Source organism: Lepisma saccharinum, chromosome 16 (genome assembly GCF_977018435.1).
Source record: "Lepisma saccharinum chromosome 16, izLepSacc3.1, whole genome shotgun sequence".
Taxonomy (NCBI): domain Eukaryota; kingdom Metazoa; phylum Arthropoda; class Insecta; order Zygentoma; family Lepismatidae; genus Lepisma; species Lepisma saccharinum.
Genome location: NC_139244.1, coordinates 10,625,354 through 10,640,842, shown reverse-complemented (window position 1 = coordinate 10,640,842; position 15,489 = coordinate 10,625,354). Strand labels below are relative to the sequence as shown.

Below are 15,489 nucleotides of genomic sequence, written 5' to 3'. Positions count from 1 at the left end.
GACGTCACGTACATATTCTGTGCTGTGCAAGCTACGCTAACAGCACTCAACCTAACCTACCTAACCTACTCATGTTTATTTCTCCTATTAGATGCATAAGTGATTAGGTTAGGCCGGTCAGGTTTGGTGCTGTCAGCATACATCGCCAAGTTGCTATAGCTAGCCGTTCTTCGCATTTGTTGTACTCTACAGTATATATTTATGGGACAAATATTAAAAATATAATTATTTTCATTTATTTTTTTTATTTGATAAGGCTATATTCTTAATTTAATGGCTACTACTATCGAAAACTGTGAATTTATCATCATCATGAATTTTTCAGAAACTATAATTTAGCAGATTACAATTTCATTATGTTTAAAATATTTCTTAAACAACAATACTAAAAATTAATTTAGTATCGTCATACTTATTTTGCTGTCAGGAATCTAACAGTAGCACAGGAATGAAGGAAAAGACCGAAAACTAAGTAAATATTATATTACTGTATTACAATACACTTACATATTTTTTTAATATTTCGGTGATTTTACATATTTATGTAATATTTTGCATGGAATATCTATACCTAGAAATGCGGCCCATAATTATGTGGCACTGTTTTTAACTATAAAGCTGGTTCTCATATCAGTATGCGTTATTTTATTTATTGAAGTGACAATTTATGATAATATTCAACCATTACTGCAAAGAAAATTCTCATCTCTTTACTAGCCATTGACTTTTATATGAGAACCCGAGCGAATTTATATTTTTTTGAACATGAGCTTACTTTTTTTCACACCATGATTTCGCTCTATAAATGAACATACTTCAATACAAATCTAAAATAGTAAATAGTATTATTTACAGTATACTTTCAGTACTTCCCCGGGTTCGATACCCGATGGAGGCACATAATGGTTCGGATCCTACTTTAAACTATAGGTCCAGTCCCGATTAGCCATACTGTGCATAAAGTTGGACTTTTAAAACACCAAATCAACCAAGTTTCAGTACTTCCGATATTTTATATAACCTGGAACTGTTAGTCTTTTCAGATTTTCACGTAACTTGCCTTATGTATATTTCTTAAACCAAAGTTGAAACACCAAGTAGCATTTCCTGTAGAGTTGATAACTTACCGCAGTCTTGAAATGGAGTAGTATTCACAGGTACCGCAAGGAATCCAAAGAGAATAATATAGAAAGGACGCATCTCTAGGACGTTCTCTCAGAGATTTCTATGAAAAGTCAACAACTTGTCCATCTCAAAGGTGCACGTGGCAAACTCCATTCTTTATCCAATGTTATTCTTTTGATAGAACCCATTCAAGTTTACAGAACAATCGGGGAGAAGAAAACGCTGGCACCAGAGTAATTTTGGGGCAAAGTTGAAGAAATATCTTTCGGACATCTTAATATTTTGGATTGGGTTTCTCATTCATATTACGTAAAAAAATAATAATAGCTAAGTGCTGGTTGTGAAAATACACAGTAGGATAAGCTAATAAGTCGCAATCAACATGTGGCAGCAAATGTTTAAGGGAAAGTGGCGAATGTATGAGAGTATTGTTACGATCCGCCACTAATTGTTGATACCCATGATTAATGAATGCTGTTCCACTTTCACACTTTTTCACTAGATGTGCACTAATAGATGGTGCAAGGTAACAGCTGAGAACCAAATAACCTGAACAAAACGTACACCTCCTTGTTCAGGAATGGTGGTTATTGAATATACAGTATGTCAGGTGTCCTAGTCCAGCGTTTCTCAACCTCCGGGCCGCGAGAGGTTCTTCTGAAGTTTTGCGACTTGCAGCCCGAGCTGGGAACCACCTGGAAAGATGGCCTTTCCTTCGGGGTTCAGCATCTATGAGGAAATTCTTTCTCGCCGATCAAAACGATTCCATTGGGAGTCAATGAGATTGTTTCAACCCAGAAGTGTACTCGTATGTGACTGTACATAGATAATATAAAAGTATGGCACAGTAGCGTGCAAATTAATCCGAACAAGATACACATTTTGTCATTTAATGCAATTGCTGAAATATACATAACTATACATGTATTTAGAAATACCCTTAGTACTTTATGCGACCTTCCTTGTTTGTAATCACATCATTGACACGTTGATGCATGGATGATACTAAATTTGCACAAATATTTTTAATTTCTTCATCATGGTACCACACGTTAACAAGGGCACAAAGCATTTTCTCCTTGGTTGAACAATCCACTTTTGACATCCTTCTTTTGCAATTTTCAATTGGATTTAAGTCAGGTGAGTTTCCTGGCCAGGAGAGTACTTGTACATTGTTATTATCAAAGAACTCATTGACTTTTCGAGAGGTATGACATTTTGTTAGGTCCTGTTGGAAAACACCATCACCAGCAGGAAAATATTTCTTGAGATGAGGTATGACTTGTCGTCGCAGTATGTCAATATATTTATCACTGTTCATCATCCCCTTAACAGCAACTATTGGTCCAGGCCCTTCAGTTGTGAAACAACCGCAGAACATTATTTGCGGGGGTTGTTTTCGAGTTTGTTGCATGTGTTCTGATGAACGTTTTTCACATTTTCCTTTACGAACGAAAGAAACCTTGAGACCATACACTTCAAAATGGCATTCGTCCGAAAAAAGCACTTTCTTCCAGTCACTCACGGTCCAGTCCCGATGACGTTTTGCCCACGTTACACGCATTTTACACAATTTTTTTGTAAGCGACTGTTTTTTCAATGGCCTACAAGCTTTGGCACATAACTTGCAACACAACTGACTCTTCGTCTGTCGACGATAACAAAATACTTCAACAATAGACTCCACTTTAGGTCTTCAAGAATGAACTATTGAGTAAAAATGGATTGTTGTTCATAGCACAGGGCATTATCGAGAGAGAGTGTGCAGTTATTTTTTTAAAAAAGTGAAACTAAAGCTTAAAACTGCAACGTATTTTAAGATTATTGTATACCTGGAAATGTATGCATCTTGTTCGGATTAATTTGCACGCTATTATATTAGGGATAAAGAAAAACATTACTTAAATTGTGATATTAGATGATTTATTTTTCTGACGAAGCAACAATGACATGGGTGATTATTAGGCTAAATGTTAGTTCCCAGTCTGTTAATAAGAAGAGTTTTTGAGTCATACTTATTACCTTGCTGTGATGTTGGGTATGCAAAAATGAAAAAAAAATCAAATATTGAACCATGAGAAGTTCATTAACAATGACCACTAACTTGAGTACTCACTAAAGATTCAAAAATCCAATGTTCCCCTTTGCAATAAATTTTGACATCCCGCATACTTTTGTACAAGGGCAAGAACATTTGTTTTTGGCTACTAAATATACATATGTACAGGATTTGAGGAAAAACTCTTTTAAACAGTTATCAGCATGTAATGAATTACTAGTGTAATGATGATTAGTGATATATACCTATTAAAAACTCTATACAATCTTGATTGTATATTATAGGACTTAACATAATCAAGTGATAAGAACCACACACATATCTATATAGCACAACCACTTGAAAAATTGCTTTTCCATCATAGATGAACCTTGATTGTTACAATTATGTTTTTTTTTGTAATAAGAGAGGCTGATTAATAACTTAGTAAATAGTATTATTTTTCCATTGAAGGGTTTTGGTGACTGTTGGGAGTTAAAATTTATGGCAGATATGTAACTGTTAGTCCAATCCAGAATCAGATATCACTATAGACTGCATGAAGCATACAACTTGCGAACTACCATCAGAAAGGTTCCATTTCAAATTTCCAGGAAACTGTGGAAGAAAAGAAATAAAGAAATTTAAAATAATTGTTCTGTTAGGGTGACGTAAAGTATACACTGTCATGCTCCTTGAGTAATAATTGAATTGTATATCTTCAGTGCACAGACCTATAACTAGATTGCAGTTGAAGTTAATTTAAGTCTGTTTCATTTCCAGTTAGCATTACCCAAACACACTGCCCGAGGCAGTTAATACATTTACAAGCAAAATCACACATGTGTTTGTCAGATTATAAAATAGTTTGTAAAAGTTTCACCATGTTGCGTTCCTTTGATGCCAAGTGCAAGCTATCAAGTACAAAACCATGGAGTTTTAATGGACACACTGTGTACATATATGCTTGCAACTTCGATAAGTGTTATTTTGTTCACTTGCTCCAGAGATTCCCGGGATAGACTATAGACAAAGTGATCATTGTTAACAACTATCGAAGTTGTCCATTAAAACCCCAGTTTTTTTTTTACTTGGTGTGAAAGGAACATTAGTCGAAGTGTTCGATAAGCACATATAATGTAGTGTGACGTTGGGTATATACTTCATCATATATATCATAATCACTAGAAATAGTTGGCAGTAGTCAATTAAGTATTTAAGGGGGTTCAAGGGGTCCAGACCCCCCGAGAGAGACATACCAAGTACTAAAATTAAATAATGAAAACATTCGTTCAGCATTTTTTGTATAATCGGCTGTTATTCATTTCCGCAGAAGTTACTGGAACGCAAAAATTATATTGGGACCATTCGGCTTTGAAAGACAATGCCAAAGAAGATTTATGCACACTACTAAATATAATAATGTGCATAAAATATTAATCAGAATTTACTTTTCGTTCACTGAATCTAACATCCTTTTTTGTTATTCAATAAATGTTCAATTCTTTATCATTTTGACATTGATTTTATATAAAATTTTGCGATCAATACACCTAATCTGGATAATGAATAAGTGCTGTTATATCTCTATTCTTATAACGTCTTTTGACATATTCATGTTTGATTTGATTTAGTTTATTTTACTTCGCGTTTTGTGCCTCTTGGCTAATTTGCGAAGATGGGGATGAGTGATGAAATGATGAAATTGATGAATGGACATTCACAAACAACCAAGCCCGACCGGGATTCGAACCCGGGACCATTGGCGTCGCAGCGCGATGTGCTAACCACTCGGCCACAGGGTCGGGCTCATGTTATAATAACAATATAATATAAAAAATTAATATCAATAGACCTACAAATCATATTAAATTATTAATTTATACATCATACAGGGCTATTCTAAATGATCTTCCCGATTTCAAAGTATAATATCTCACGTTTATTTAGTCACAATGACATGCAAATGATTTGAAATGAAAGAAAAACTCAAAACGTTTTAGTGTCTGGCAAAGCTGATGTTTAGTTCAGCATTCTGCTGCTAGGGCGACAATAATTCAAGATGGCTGAAAACGAAGACAGGAGAGCATCTTGTGTCCTGGAATTTCATGTACAACAGTCAGTTTTTTGTGTCCAGCGAAGTTTTAGGACGAAGTTCGGGTTAGATCCACCAAGCGGTCACTCAATTCGGAAGTGGTATAGACCATTTGGCCTATGGCCCTATGTTCTTCGAGGAGGACACTGCAAACGGACTTTCCTACCTTCACATGCTGCAGACATGGCTCTTCCCGCAGCTGGAAGAGGACATGGAAAATTTTATTTTGCAGCAGGATGGGGCACCCCCACATTGGCACCGGGATGTCAGGAGGGAACTCAACAGAAAGTTACCAAATCAATGGATAGGACGAGCTAGTCGTGAGGATCAGGTTCTGCTTCCTTGCTCCCCCCCACTCCCTTCGCTAGATATCACCCCCTGTGACTTTTTTGTGGGGTTATGTTAAAAACCAAGTGTATGAGCCTCCCCTACCTAACAACTTACCTGAACTTCGAGTACGCATTAAAGAAGCAGTTGCGTCCATTGACTCTGAGATGTTGGGAAGAGTGTGGCAAGAATTTGACAATCGGCTTGATATGTGCCGAATTACAAAAGGCACTCATGTTGAGCACCTTTGACGTGGAACATAACACGTATGTTTGTAAAAAAAAAACTTTTTGAGTTTTTCTTTCATTTAAAATAATTTGCATGTCATTGTGATTAAATAAACGTGAGATATCAAACTTTGAAATCGGGAAGATCATTTATAAAGCCCTGTATTATCATCATTGTTATTTTTATCAATTCTGAGACACTAGGTTCGGAGCCACAGAAATATATTTCTAGATACGTGCTTGGTAGTTGTGTACACACAAATAATTTATTGTTTACTTACTTTAGGAATAGCAGTCGGGATCTGCATACTAGCTTCGTAAACCACGTCTTGTTCGTCAGGGAGCGGGCAGGATGGACTCATCGACTGACACGCGTCTATTGGTTCAACTGTTGGATAGAATGGGATGTTCTCTATTGTTATAAGGGCTCCAGGGTTCATTGATTCGGATCTCTCGGCTGAAAGAATAAGATTCAGGAGTTATTTTTAAGTATCTTGTATACTCTGTAAAACTTTCTATTAGCATCCAGTACAGTTGGTGTAATAAAACACCTAATCTATGGTTACTTAGGGTTGCCAGACGTCCAGTAAGGGAGAAGGGAGAGGAAGGGGCAGGGAATGGCGGTCACCTAAGGCAAAAGCTAGCTGTCAGATAGTCTTGAAAAATACACATTTAATAGATTAGAGTACGTATCTATTTTTGTGCACCCCATGCCATGCTTCTATTTCTTAATTGAAATACAAAATAGTGACAGACAGGCATTCCCCACACATGTGCATAATGGCAGTCACTTCAATGCTCATATGAAATACATTGAATATACGTATAAATAATAACATAATTAACAGTTTTAACAACTAAAGATTACTTTTATTGACTGAAAGGACATCTTAGTAACATTTGCATTCATACATTGTGATAAAGTAATTGTGATTTACATTTTCGTTTACCAGGCAATGTGGGAAATGCCGGTCACTCAGACTGTCATTACCTGCAAAAGTACATCTAAATTTTGGTGATTTTATTGAGCAGAAGTTTGTTCTACTGATAAAGACACATGCATGGAATGAATCCTATACCTTTCATACTACCTGGTTTCTAATACCTTCCTAATTACATGATTGAAAGTACACTTATCACAACTTTATATGTTCGCAAAAATTATAGGAAACTTTCTCTGAACGGAAAATGAGTTCTTGCTTTTTTCACTACACACAAAGAAATGGCGAGCAACAACGGATCAGTTAAACCTTAAGCGTATCTAAATGTAGGAGGCAGGACCTGTCCGAGCCAGCTGCCTTCAACTGTTTTCGAGAAAACTACCTGAGCGACATTTCCCACTGACCGGCATTGCCTCCCACTCCCGTATTCTTCAATTTGTTTTCATGTCCTGTTAGAATATGTAAAATATATCGCTGTTGTGTGATAGTGCATAAAGGCTGTTTTATACTTTTTCATAATTGAAAGATATACGAAAAGATAGAAGTTGCAATGGCCAATACCAATATAACGAAATTGAAAGTTGTCTGTGTGCAAGGGCAAACTGACACTAATACATAACTTATTACTTAACAATGCAACTCGGAGACGATAAATATAATCCCCCTTGCACATTTATCTATCTGCTTGGCGCCATCAGTGATAACCTTGAGTCCTGCTTCACCAGGGATTTCACTATGAATATGCATCTTGAAGTGCGTAGTAACTGGAGTGATTTGCACAAAATGGCTGCTACAGAGAGAGATTACGTCATGATAAATTCCCAACAGGTTTCCCGCAGGAAATTATTGATGACTGAAAGCACGTCATATCTTCTGAAGCTCCCAATACGGATTCTTAACTTTTGATCCATCGCTGTGTATCACAATGAAAACACGTGCATAGGGTTGCGGGAAGTAAGATAATGATTTCACAAATGTGGCGCTATTAAGAGAATATAAATACCATTAAATACATATATAAATACCGACTTAAAACATATATATGCTCCAAGTTTTCTATCTAATTGGATATCTTATTACTTCATTACATTTGTAAAATGTGCCCCGCACAAAATTTGGTACGGTAGCGGTCAAAACCAAGTTTAGTCTTGAAGTGGGATATACGTATATGTTGAAAATTTAGTGATGTCATGTTCAAGGTTAATCGTAAAATATCATAGTTGCGTTTTATTTGTTCTAACGGTACGATTTACAGAAGAAATTCAAGAAAAAATAGGTAATACAGCTTATTTGTCTCACGTTACAAATTGTGTTCTGTTGAAAGTACTGTTGGAAAAAATGTGCAAGTGTTGGCGTGAGAGGGTTTTCCTCTTTGGAGTTTAGTTTCTTAGTTTTTCTTTAGTTTCCAAAAGCAGAAGCATAAAAAAATAACATTATCATGGTCATTTTTTACGATACACTGTAAAACGTTGACTGTAACAATTACGGTCCAAGACCGTCAATTTCCGCTGACATCCAACTACCGTAAAATAACCATGACAGTTTTCAAAGTAATAATGGTAATTACATAGTTAATCTTATTAATGTAATTTAATGTTAAAGTTTTGAAGATGTATATTTATGGTGCACTCAACTGCAATTTATAATCATTATCTATCTTTGTGCACGATGCAATATTCAAATTTAAATAAAAAATTCAAGTTTTTATCAATTGAAGGGTTCGGGTGTAAAACATGGTGACATTTTGGTAATTTTTGAGTTACAAAGTAGAATGTGCTATCCTTCAATTTTCGAGTGAAATTGCCATGTCGTACAATTTGCATTGGGCTCAGTGAAGCCTCGTGAAATTGATAAACACAACACGAAAACAATTTATCTACAGTATAGCTTACAACAACCTTTTTTCTTAATGAACTCGGAAATGAGCAAAATGTCACTTACCATTTATTACATCCAAACCTTTCAACCAACAGGTAGCTTCTTAAATTTTAACGGTAGAATGCTGTAAATTTTAAAGATAAGTTCTAACATTGTTTTTGGATGGTAGCTGAAATTGAAGACCTTATAACCATTTCTTCAGTCAACTTATTGCAACTTATTTAGCCTACTTATAAAATCCTGACAACTTTTCGATTATTTCAAACCGCTCCAGCTCTTTTTTTGTTGAGTTAATGTTTCAAAAAGTCCACGTTATGCACAGTAAGGTTAATCGCGACTGGGCCTACAGTTTAAAGTGGGATCCGAACCAGAGTGTGCCTCCACCCGGGAACCCTTGATTACAAGGCGACGACGCTACCACTGCACCATCGGGAAGGCCTACCAGTCCAGCTCTGAATTTATCTAGAGAAATTTGTTGATATATTCATTACTACATTTACAAGGGCTGGGTCGTATATCGCAAATGCTTTATTTACAAATAAATAGAAGAGCCTTAGAAAATGTTAGGTACCTGGTTTAAACGTAAATGATACATTTCTTCTCGAACCTGGCTGGAAATAACATGGAAGCGATTCACAACCTTCGATATCTACTGATATCAATGTCCCTGTCATATCTGAAATGAAACAATTAAATAGTGTACATTCATATAAACGTACACAATCAAATAATTTCACTCCACTCTTCCTTGTCTATGTGTAATCAGGACGAAAAACTAACGGTTGTTGCATTACATTACACATAAATTATTTTCAGTAATTAAATTTCTGTTTTGGGGGAAGCGCTAGAAGGTGTAGTGTTCGTGTACATAATTTATTGTTATAATTAATAATAGTAACAATTATGAAACTATAATACACGTTAAAATAATACAAATATATACATTCCTCATTTTCAAGGATTGTATTATGAAAATAATGACACTAGAAAATTTTCATTGCTGTATATTTTCATTCCCTACCATCGTCGTACTCAGGCGATGGGGCTACAGCCCATCCCGAAATTTTGAGAAAATAAAAGTTTTCAAATAAAAGCAGTAAAAAAACTCTGGGCCAACCAAGGTGGTAAATGCAAGCTCCACCTTAAAATGATTCCGTTAACAATTTTTGTCTTCAAACAACTTTTAAAACGAAGGGTCAAAATTGCAATTACGAACTACTTTATAGTGAACCCTCCTCCCCCAGGACACAACTCTGTATTATCAGCCTTTACAATACCAGCCCCTCCGGAGAAAAAATTCTACGTACGCTCATGTGCACTATGAACATTTTCATTAAAGTTACATAATAATAATACCCCTTTAGGCTCTAAGTGATAGACAAAAAGATACAATGACGAAGAACTAAAGAGAAAATAACGAATTCACATATCTTGCATTTAAGGACATATTCGTTACAATAATACCTATTATAATTCATAATACTAATTATAATTTTAAAAATTGCAGAGATTTAGGAAAGAGTATGAATAAAGAAATTTAAAGATGAAATAAACATGCAAGTTAACACAAAACTATTTTTTAGTGAAAATAATGTAGAAATGGTACATTTACATAGTTGCAATATAGTCGTTTGTTGAGTTGTCAGTTTACCTCTAGTATGTGTCGCTGTTCTGTTACTCTTAGTTTAGTTTTATTTTTAAACTATTGTTATTTATTGTAGATTTAATATTGTCTGGTAGCGCATTCCATGCTTTCTGAGCAGTTACAGAAAAAATATTAATTATAACACTTTTAGGCAACAGCAACAACTAAAATATTGTTAAATATTTCTTTATAATAAGCTGATAGCTAAATATAATGAAAAAATAAATATGCTGACCAAGGCAGTAACTTATTTTATTAGAAACATAAACTAAACGTAACGTTTCAACCTTCTAGCAAGGTCTTCTTCAGACTCTGTATCAAGTACAAAAGTAAAAAGATACAAAAACAGGGCATTATATATACACAAAACATTACTCCCTCCAGACTAATAGAAAGTTGTTCTGGAACATTCTAGCAGGTGGTTTTCCCTTGTCAACTGTACTTTCTCCTAAAAGGCTAAACATATTTACTTCCATATAGAATGTGGTTGGGCTTTATATCTCATGCTTTTTTTTTCCTTCATTTTCTTCCTTCTCCTCTCCTCTTTCTCTCTTGTCCTTTCCACACTTTCTAACTGCTTCTTCCATTCTTTGTTTAACTTCAGTCCCCCATTTCAGTTCATTGTGTCTTCTTCACCTTTCTTCTCTATTTCCTTGGCTTCCTTCCATTTTCTCACTAGCATTCTCTTCTCCCTTCCTATCTGCTTAGCCTCATCCCACTGTATGTTATGTCCTGTTTCTCTCGTGTGTTTAAATATTGCATTTCTCTCTCTCTCTCTTAAGTCGTACATCATCCCTATGTTGTTTCAACCTATCTTTGAGTCTCTTTTTCGTTTCTCCTATGTACACACTCTGACATTCTTTACATTTTACTTCGTAGATAATCCCTTCTTCCTCTTCTCTGTTTTACTTTTTCTTGTTTGCATTCTTCGCTATTCCTAAGATGGTTCTCCCTCCCTTCCTGTAAGTTATGATGTACGACTTAAGAGAGAGAGAAATGCGAAATTTAAACACACGAGAGAAACAGGACATGACATACAGTGGGATGAGGCTAAGCAGATAGGAAGGGAGAAGAGAATGCTAGTGAGAAAATGGAAAGAGGCCAAGGAAATAGAGAAGAAAGGTGAAGAAGACACAATGAACTGGAATGGGGGACTGAAGTTAAACAAAGAATGGAAGAAGCAGTTAGAAAGAGTGGAAAGGACAAGAGAGAAAGAGGAGAGGAGAAGAAAGAAAATGAAGGAAAAAAAGCGTGAGATATAAAGCCCAACCACATTCTATATGGAAGTAAATATGTTTAGCCTTTTAGGAGAAAGTACAGTTGACAAGTGAAAGCCACCAGCTAGAAAGTTCCAGAACAACTTTCTAATAGTCTGGAGGGAGTAATGTTTTGTGTATATATAATGCCCTGTTTTTGTATCTTGTTACTTTTGTACTTGATACAGAGTCTGAAGAAGACCTTGCTAGAAGGTTGAAACGTTACGTTTAGTTTATGTTTTTAATAAAATAAATTACTGCCTTGGTCAGCATATTTATTTTTTCATAATCATGGAAACAAGGCTTAATGGTGTTATAATTGGACATTTTCCGAGGCTGATGAGCTAAATATAATGTATGTTCCACAATGTTAGAAGAGTTGTCATTGTAATTGCGACATTTAAAGCATGAAATGATCCTTGTACTTGGAGTTTACATTTGAAGAGTTCGGGAGTGAAACATGATAAGTGACATTTTGGTCACTATTGAGTTGGAAAGTACATTGTGTAGTCCATCGTAAATCAAGTCGAATCGTACTCGTAGTGTTTCGTTTCGTCAACAGATGACAGAACCAAACGTGTTGGAAGTTATGGTATCTACAAGTTGCTTCGTGTGAAGTATGGTAAGTAGCAAAGATGGCGGCGAAACTGCGGTTGATGAATTGCAACGTGTCTCTGATAGTTCCCGAGTATTTACACCAAAGCGAAGATAAGAACGAGTTAGAAAGTGTATATGATTCCGAAAAATATCCGGAATATGTACCGAAAAAGAATGTGGAGAATGAAGAGGTTACCGATGCACTTGAGATTAAAACTGAGCATGGCAACAAATATTCTATTTCATGTAAAATGTTGTATCTACTGTAGATACCATTGTTTACATGCAGCAGTGCTCGTGATGGCAGTTTCGAAATTATTGTAATTTTACTCTCGTACCTGGATGTGAACTGCAGTCTAGTAGAGAAACACATACGTACTTTTCTTCTATTAGATATAAATAACTGTATTCACACAGAAATTAGTTTCATTTTCAATTTGGTATGCGCATTTAAGGCTTTAAGATACCCTTTATATGCAACGTCAAAAATTTATTGCACTTGAGGAACATGTGATCAGATTCTCTGAATAGTATTAATGGTTTGGAACTGTTTAGTTTTTATCAAATATTTCTTTCATAAATCTGTAATGCTCATTTTAAAAGTTATATTTTCATGGTTGACCTAATTATCTATTTGAAATTTAATTAACTTTCGTATTTATGATATTTGTGACTTTGATGAAAGCAAATTATTTTATTGTTGATATTTAATTGCTAATGTGTGTTCTTGTTGGTTCGAAATTATAACGATTTTAATCCATAAGAGCCAAATTTCAGTGAAATATTTTAAAAACATAAGCCCTATAGACATTTGATATCATTCTTTACAAATATGTAAAGTTAAATAAAATATTACAGAGAGCTACAAGGGGTATAAGCGTTGCCTTTAAAATACGTAGAGAAATCAACCTTATGTATAAATTGCTTATTGAATCACGAAATTGCCATTGTGCACAATTTGGATAGTCTACGTAACACAGATATTTTTCTCTTTTGTATCAAGAGATGCGTTTGTGAATCGAATGTTGAGGTAATAAATAGAGCCTTGATTTCTGTGTGTGAGGTAGATATGTGAAGCTGAAGAACTGTTCATATAAAAGAAGATACGAAAATTGATCTCCATATAGAGATAAGAACGTTATTTTTAATCCCAACCATTCATAACTTATTTTTTTAAATACTCCTGCAATAAAAGGAAGAAATATACTTTTGTAATTGTGTACATTTCAGTCATAGACAAGACAGAAAATTGTTACAACAAGTAGCTCACGTTATTGTTTATTGAATAAAATTATTAAAGGCTTTCATTTTTGTATTACAAATGGTTATGGTTGCTGTAAAAGGTCTAATGTAAAAAAATTATTGAACTGACATCAGAGATCAGCTTGAATATAGCTGTTTCTGATCACTCATTTTGATAGTATCATTGCATGTAAAGCATGGTAACTACAACAATTCCTTCAACATCCCTCAAACAAATCGCATGTAACACCACAGAAAAATTAATTAGTATGAAATATCTTGTTTGTATGATAGTAAACATACAAGTGAATCGCATTTTATGTAAATAGTTTAGAAATTTATTTTAATTTGTAACTCAATTTTTTTTAAAACATCAACTTTCAATATCTCGAAGCCTGCATTTTGTCACTTACCATGTTTTACTCCCAACCCTTCATTTAATAATTCAATGGAAATATTTGTTACAGAATTGAACGAAAATGTACGTTTGTTGCAAGTGATAGATACCTCGGCATTTCCCTTGTTATGATGAAAACAACAAAAAATATACTTGTTATTCTTCAAAAACGGATGTTGTCTTATTTTAGGTAGGCTACCCCTCATACGCTTTGTTATTATTTTCGTTATATAAAAAAATGAATTTATTTCTAGTACTTTTTACAACTTTTCGAAAAGTGAACAGTGGTGAGTAGGCTAATCTGAAAATCATTTTTGATGATTTTTTTTAATTTAAATCGATTATTTTGATTTAAATAAATGCTTAAAATTGCTTATATGGTTTTTGGCACCATACATACAGATAGTGTATATGTTTTCTTTATAGAAAGGCTTTTTCTGGTAAATATCCCTGGAAAGTATTTGAACAGTTTGATTAAAGCAAATAAAAAATTATATGTAAATATACTGTACATTTTTCTGTTTCTGATACTGTATACATGAACCTACTATGTAAATGTTTGTTGAGTGTGTTAAGAAAACTTTAATAATTTCGGTAACTTTTCTTCTAGTGAAAATAAAACCTTCTGGATGTACTACGTAACTGTAACTTTAAAAAAAATGTAGTCCTTGGAACCGAATTTTGGCATTTTTTAAATGATAGTTTCCAAACTATCAGCTGTCATGTTTATTTACAGTTTAATAATACTGTTTAGCAAGATTAGTATTTTGTATATTATTATACACAAAATGATTGGTACTTCTGTTTATAAAAATATTGAATTTTATATCAAGAGGAATTTAAGTGTGTTTAAAGTTTACATTTCCTTTCGTATGAGCGTCACTCCATTAGTACATATATTTTGTCTCCTTTCTTTTCCTTTCTTAGAGCCTAACAAACACCATTATATGATTACGAGATTAATTCACCAAAAGTGATATCTACAAAATTCTTATGTACGTACATTATTCAAAAAAATATTTATTTAAAGTAATTTAAATCAGTGATTTTTTTAAAAGAAAATCACCAATCTATCTTGCTGTTGTATCATGCAATAAATTGGTAGCCATTCATAAACTTCTTCTGCCTGTCGCTACAGTGCAAAAGTTGGCTGTAGCTCTATAATATGCCGATCTCCCGACTGCCAGTCTCCCTCCTACAATCCTACCCAGAGGTTGGCTCTAGCACTAACTTTAGTTTAATGTAGTTTTTTTTTCATCCAAGGGCTGCTTCATTCAAAAACATGTCATCAAGAGTTCAACTCCACCTCATACATGTAAAAAATGAACATTTGCAAATGGGTATTACTCATGTACTTGTTTACAAAGTGGAATAGTGTGAGTAACAGCAAACTTTTCAGCATTACACAAATACGAGATAAGCATGAGTTGAGAGCATAAGAGCATGAGAACACGAGCAGAACTCACCACATTCAGTAAACGGTGTACCACGCACCACAGCCACCAAGCAACACACGAACACCACGAAGAACAACATCTTAACGTATTTCAGCACTTTCTACGTTGTACTGAAACGTTCTCGTGGTCAGTATGGAGTGATATTCACAAAATTAGCGATAGCTTATCAGTACTCGATGGACTGCAAGTAATTTCCACTTCCTACGAGCAGTTCAGAATGAAACTACGTTCAAGATCATATTGGAATACCCTTCCAACACTGCT

General features: G+C 34.5%; 1 protein-coding gene across 1 annotated transcript; it reads right to left on the bottom strand.

Annotated features, from left to right (window-relative positions):
• Window positions 1-3,026: 3,026 nt before the first annotated feature.
• On the bottom strand, window positions 3,027-15,489 carry Npc2f (Niemann-Pick type C-2f). The gene is made up of 4 exons (XM_083137158.1): window positions 15,235-15,489; window positions 9,203-9,307; window positions 6,094-6,269; window positions 3,027-3,781 (listed from the first exon to the last, which is right to left on the bottom strand). Exons 1-4 carry the CDS (start codon window positions 15,302-15,304, stop codon window positions 3,686-3,688), a joined length of 447 nt encoding a protein of 148 aa, XP_082993284.1. The 5' UTR covers window positions 15,305-15,489; the 3' UTR covers window positions 3,027-3,685.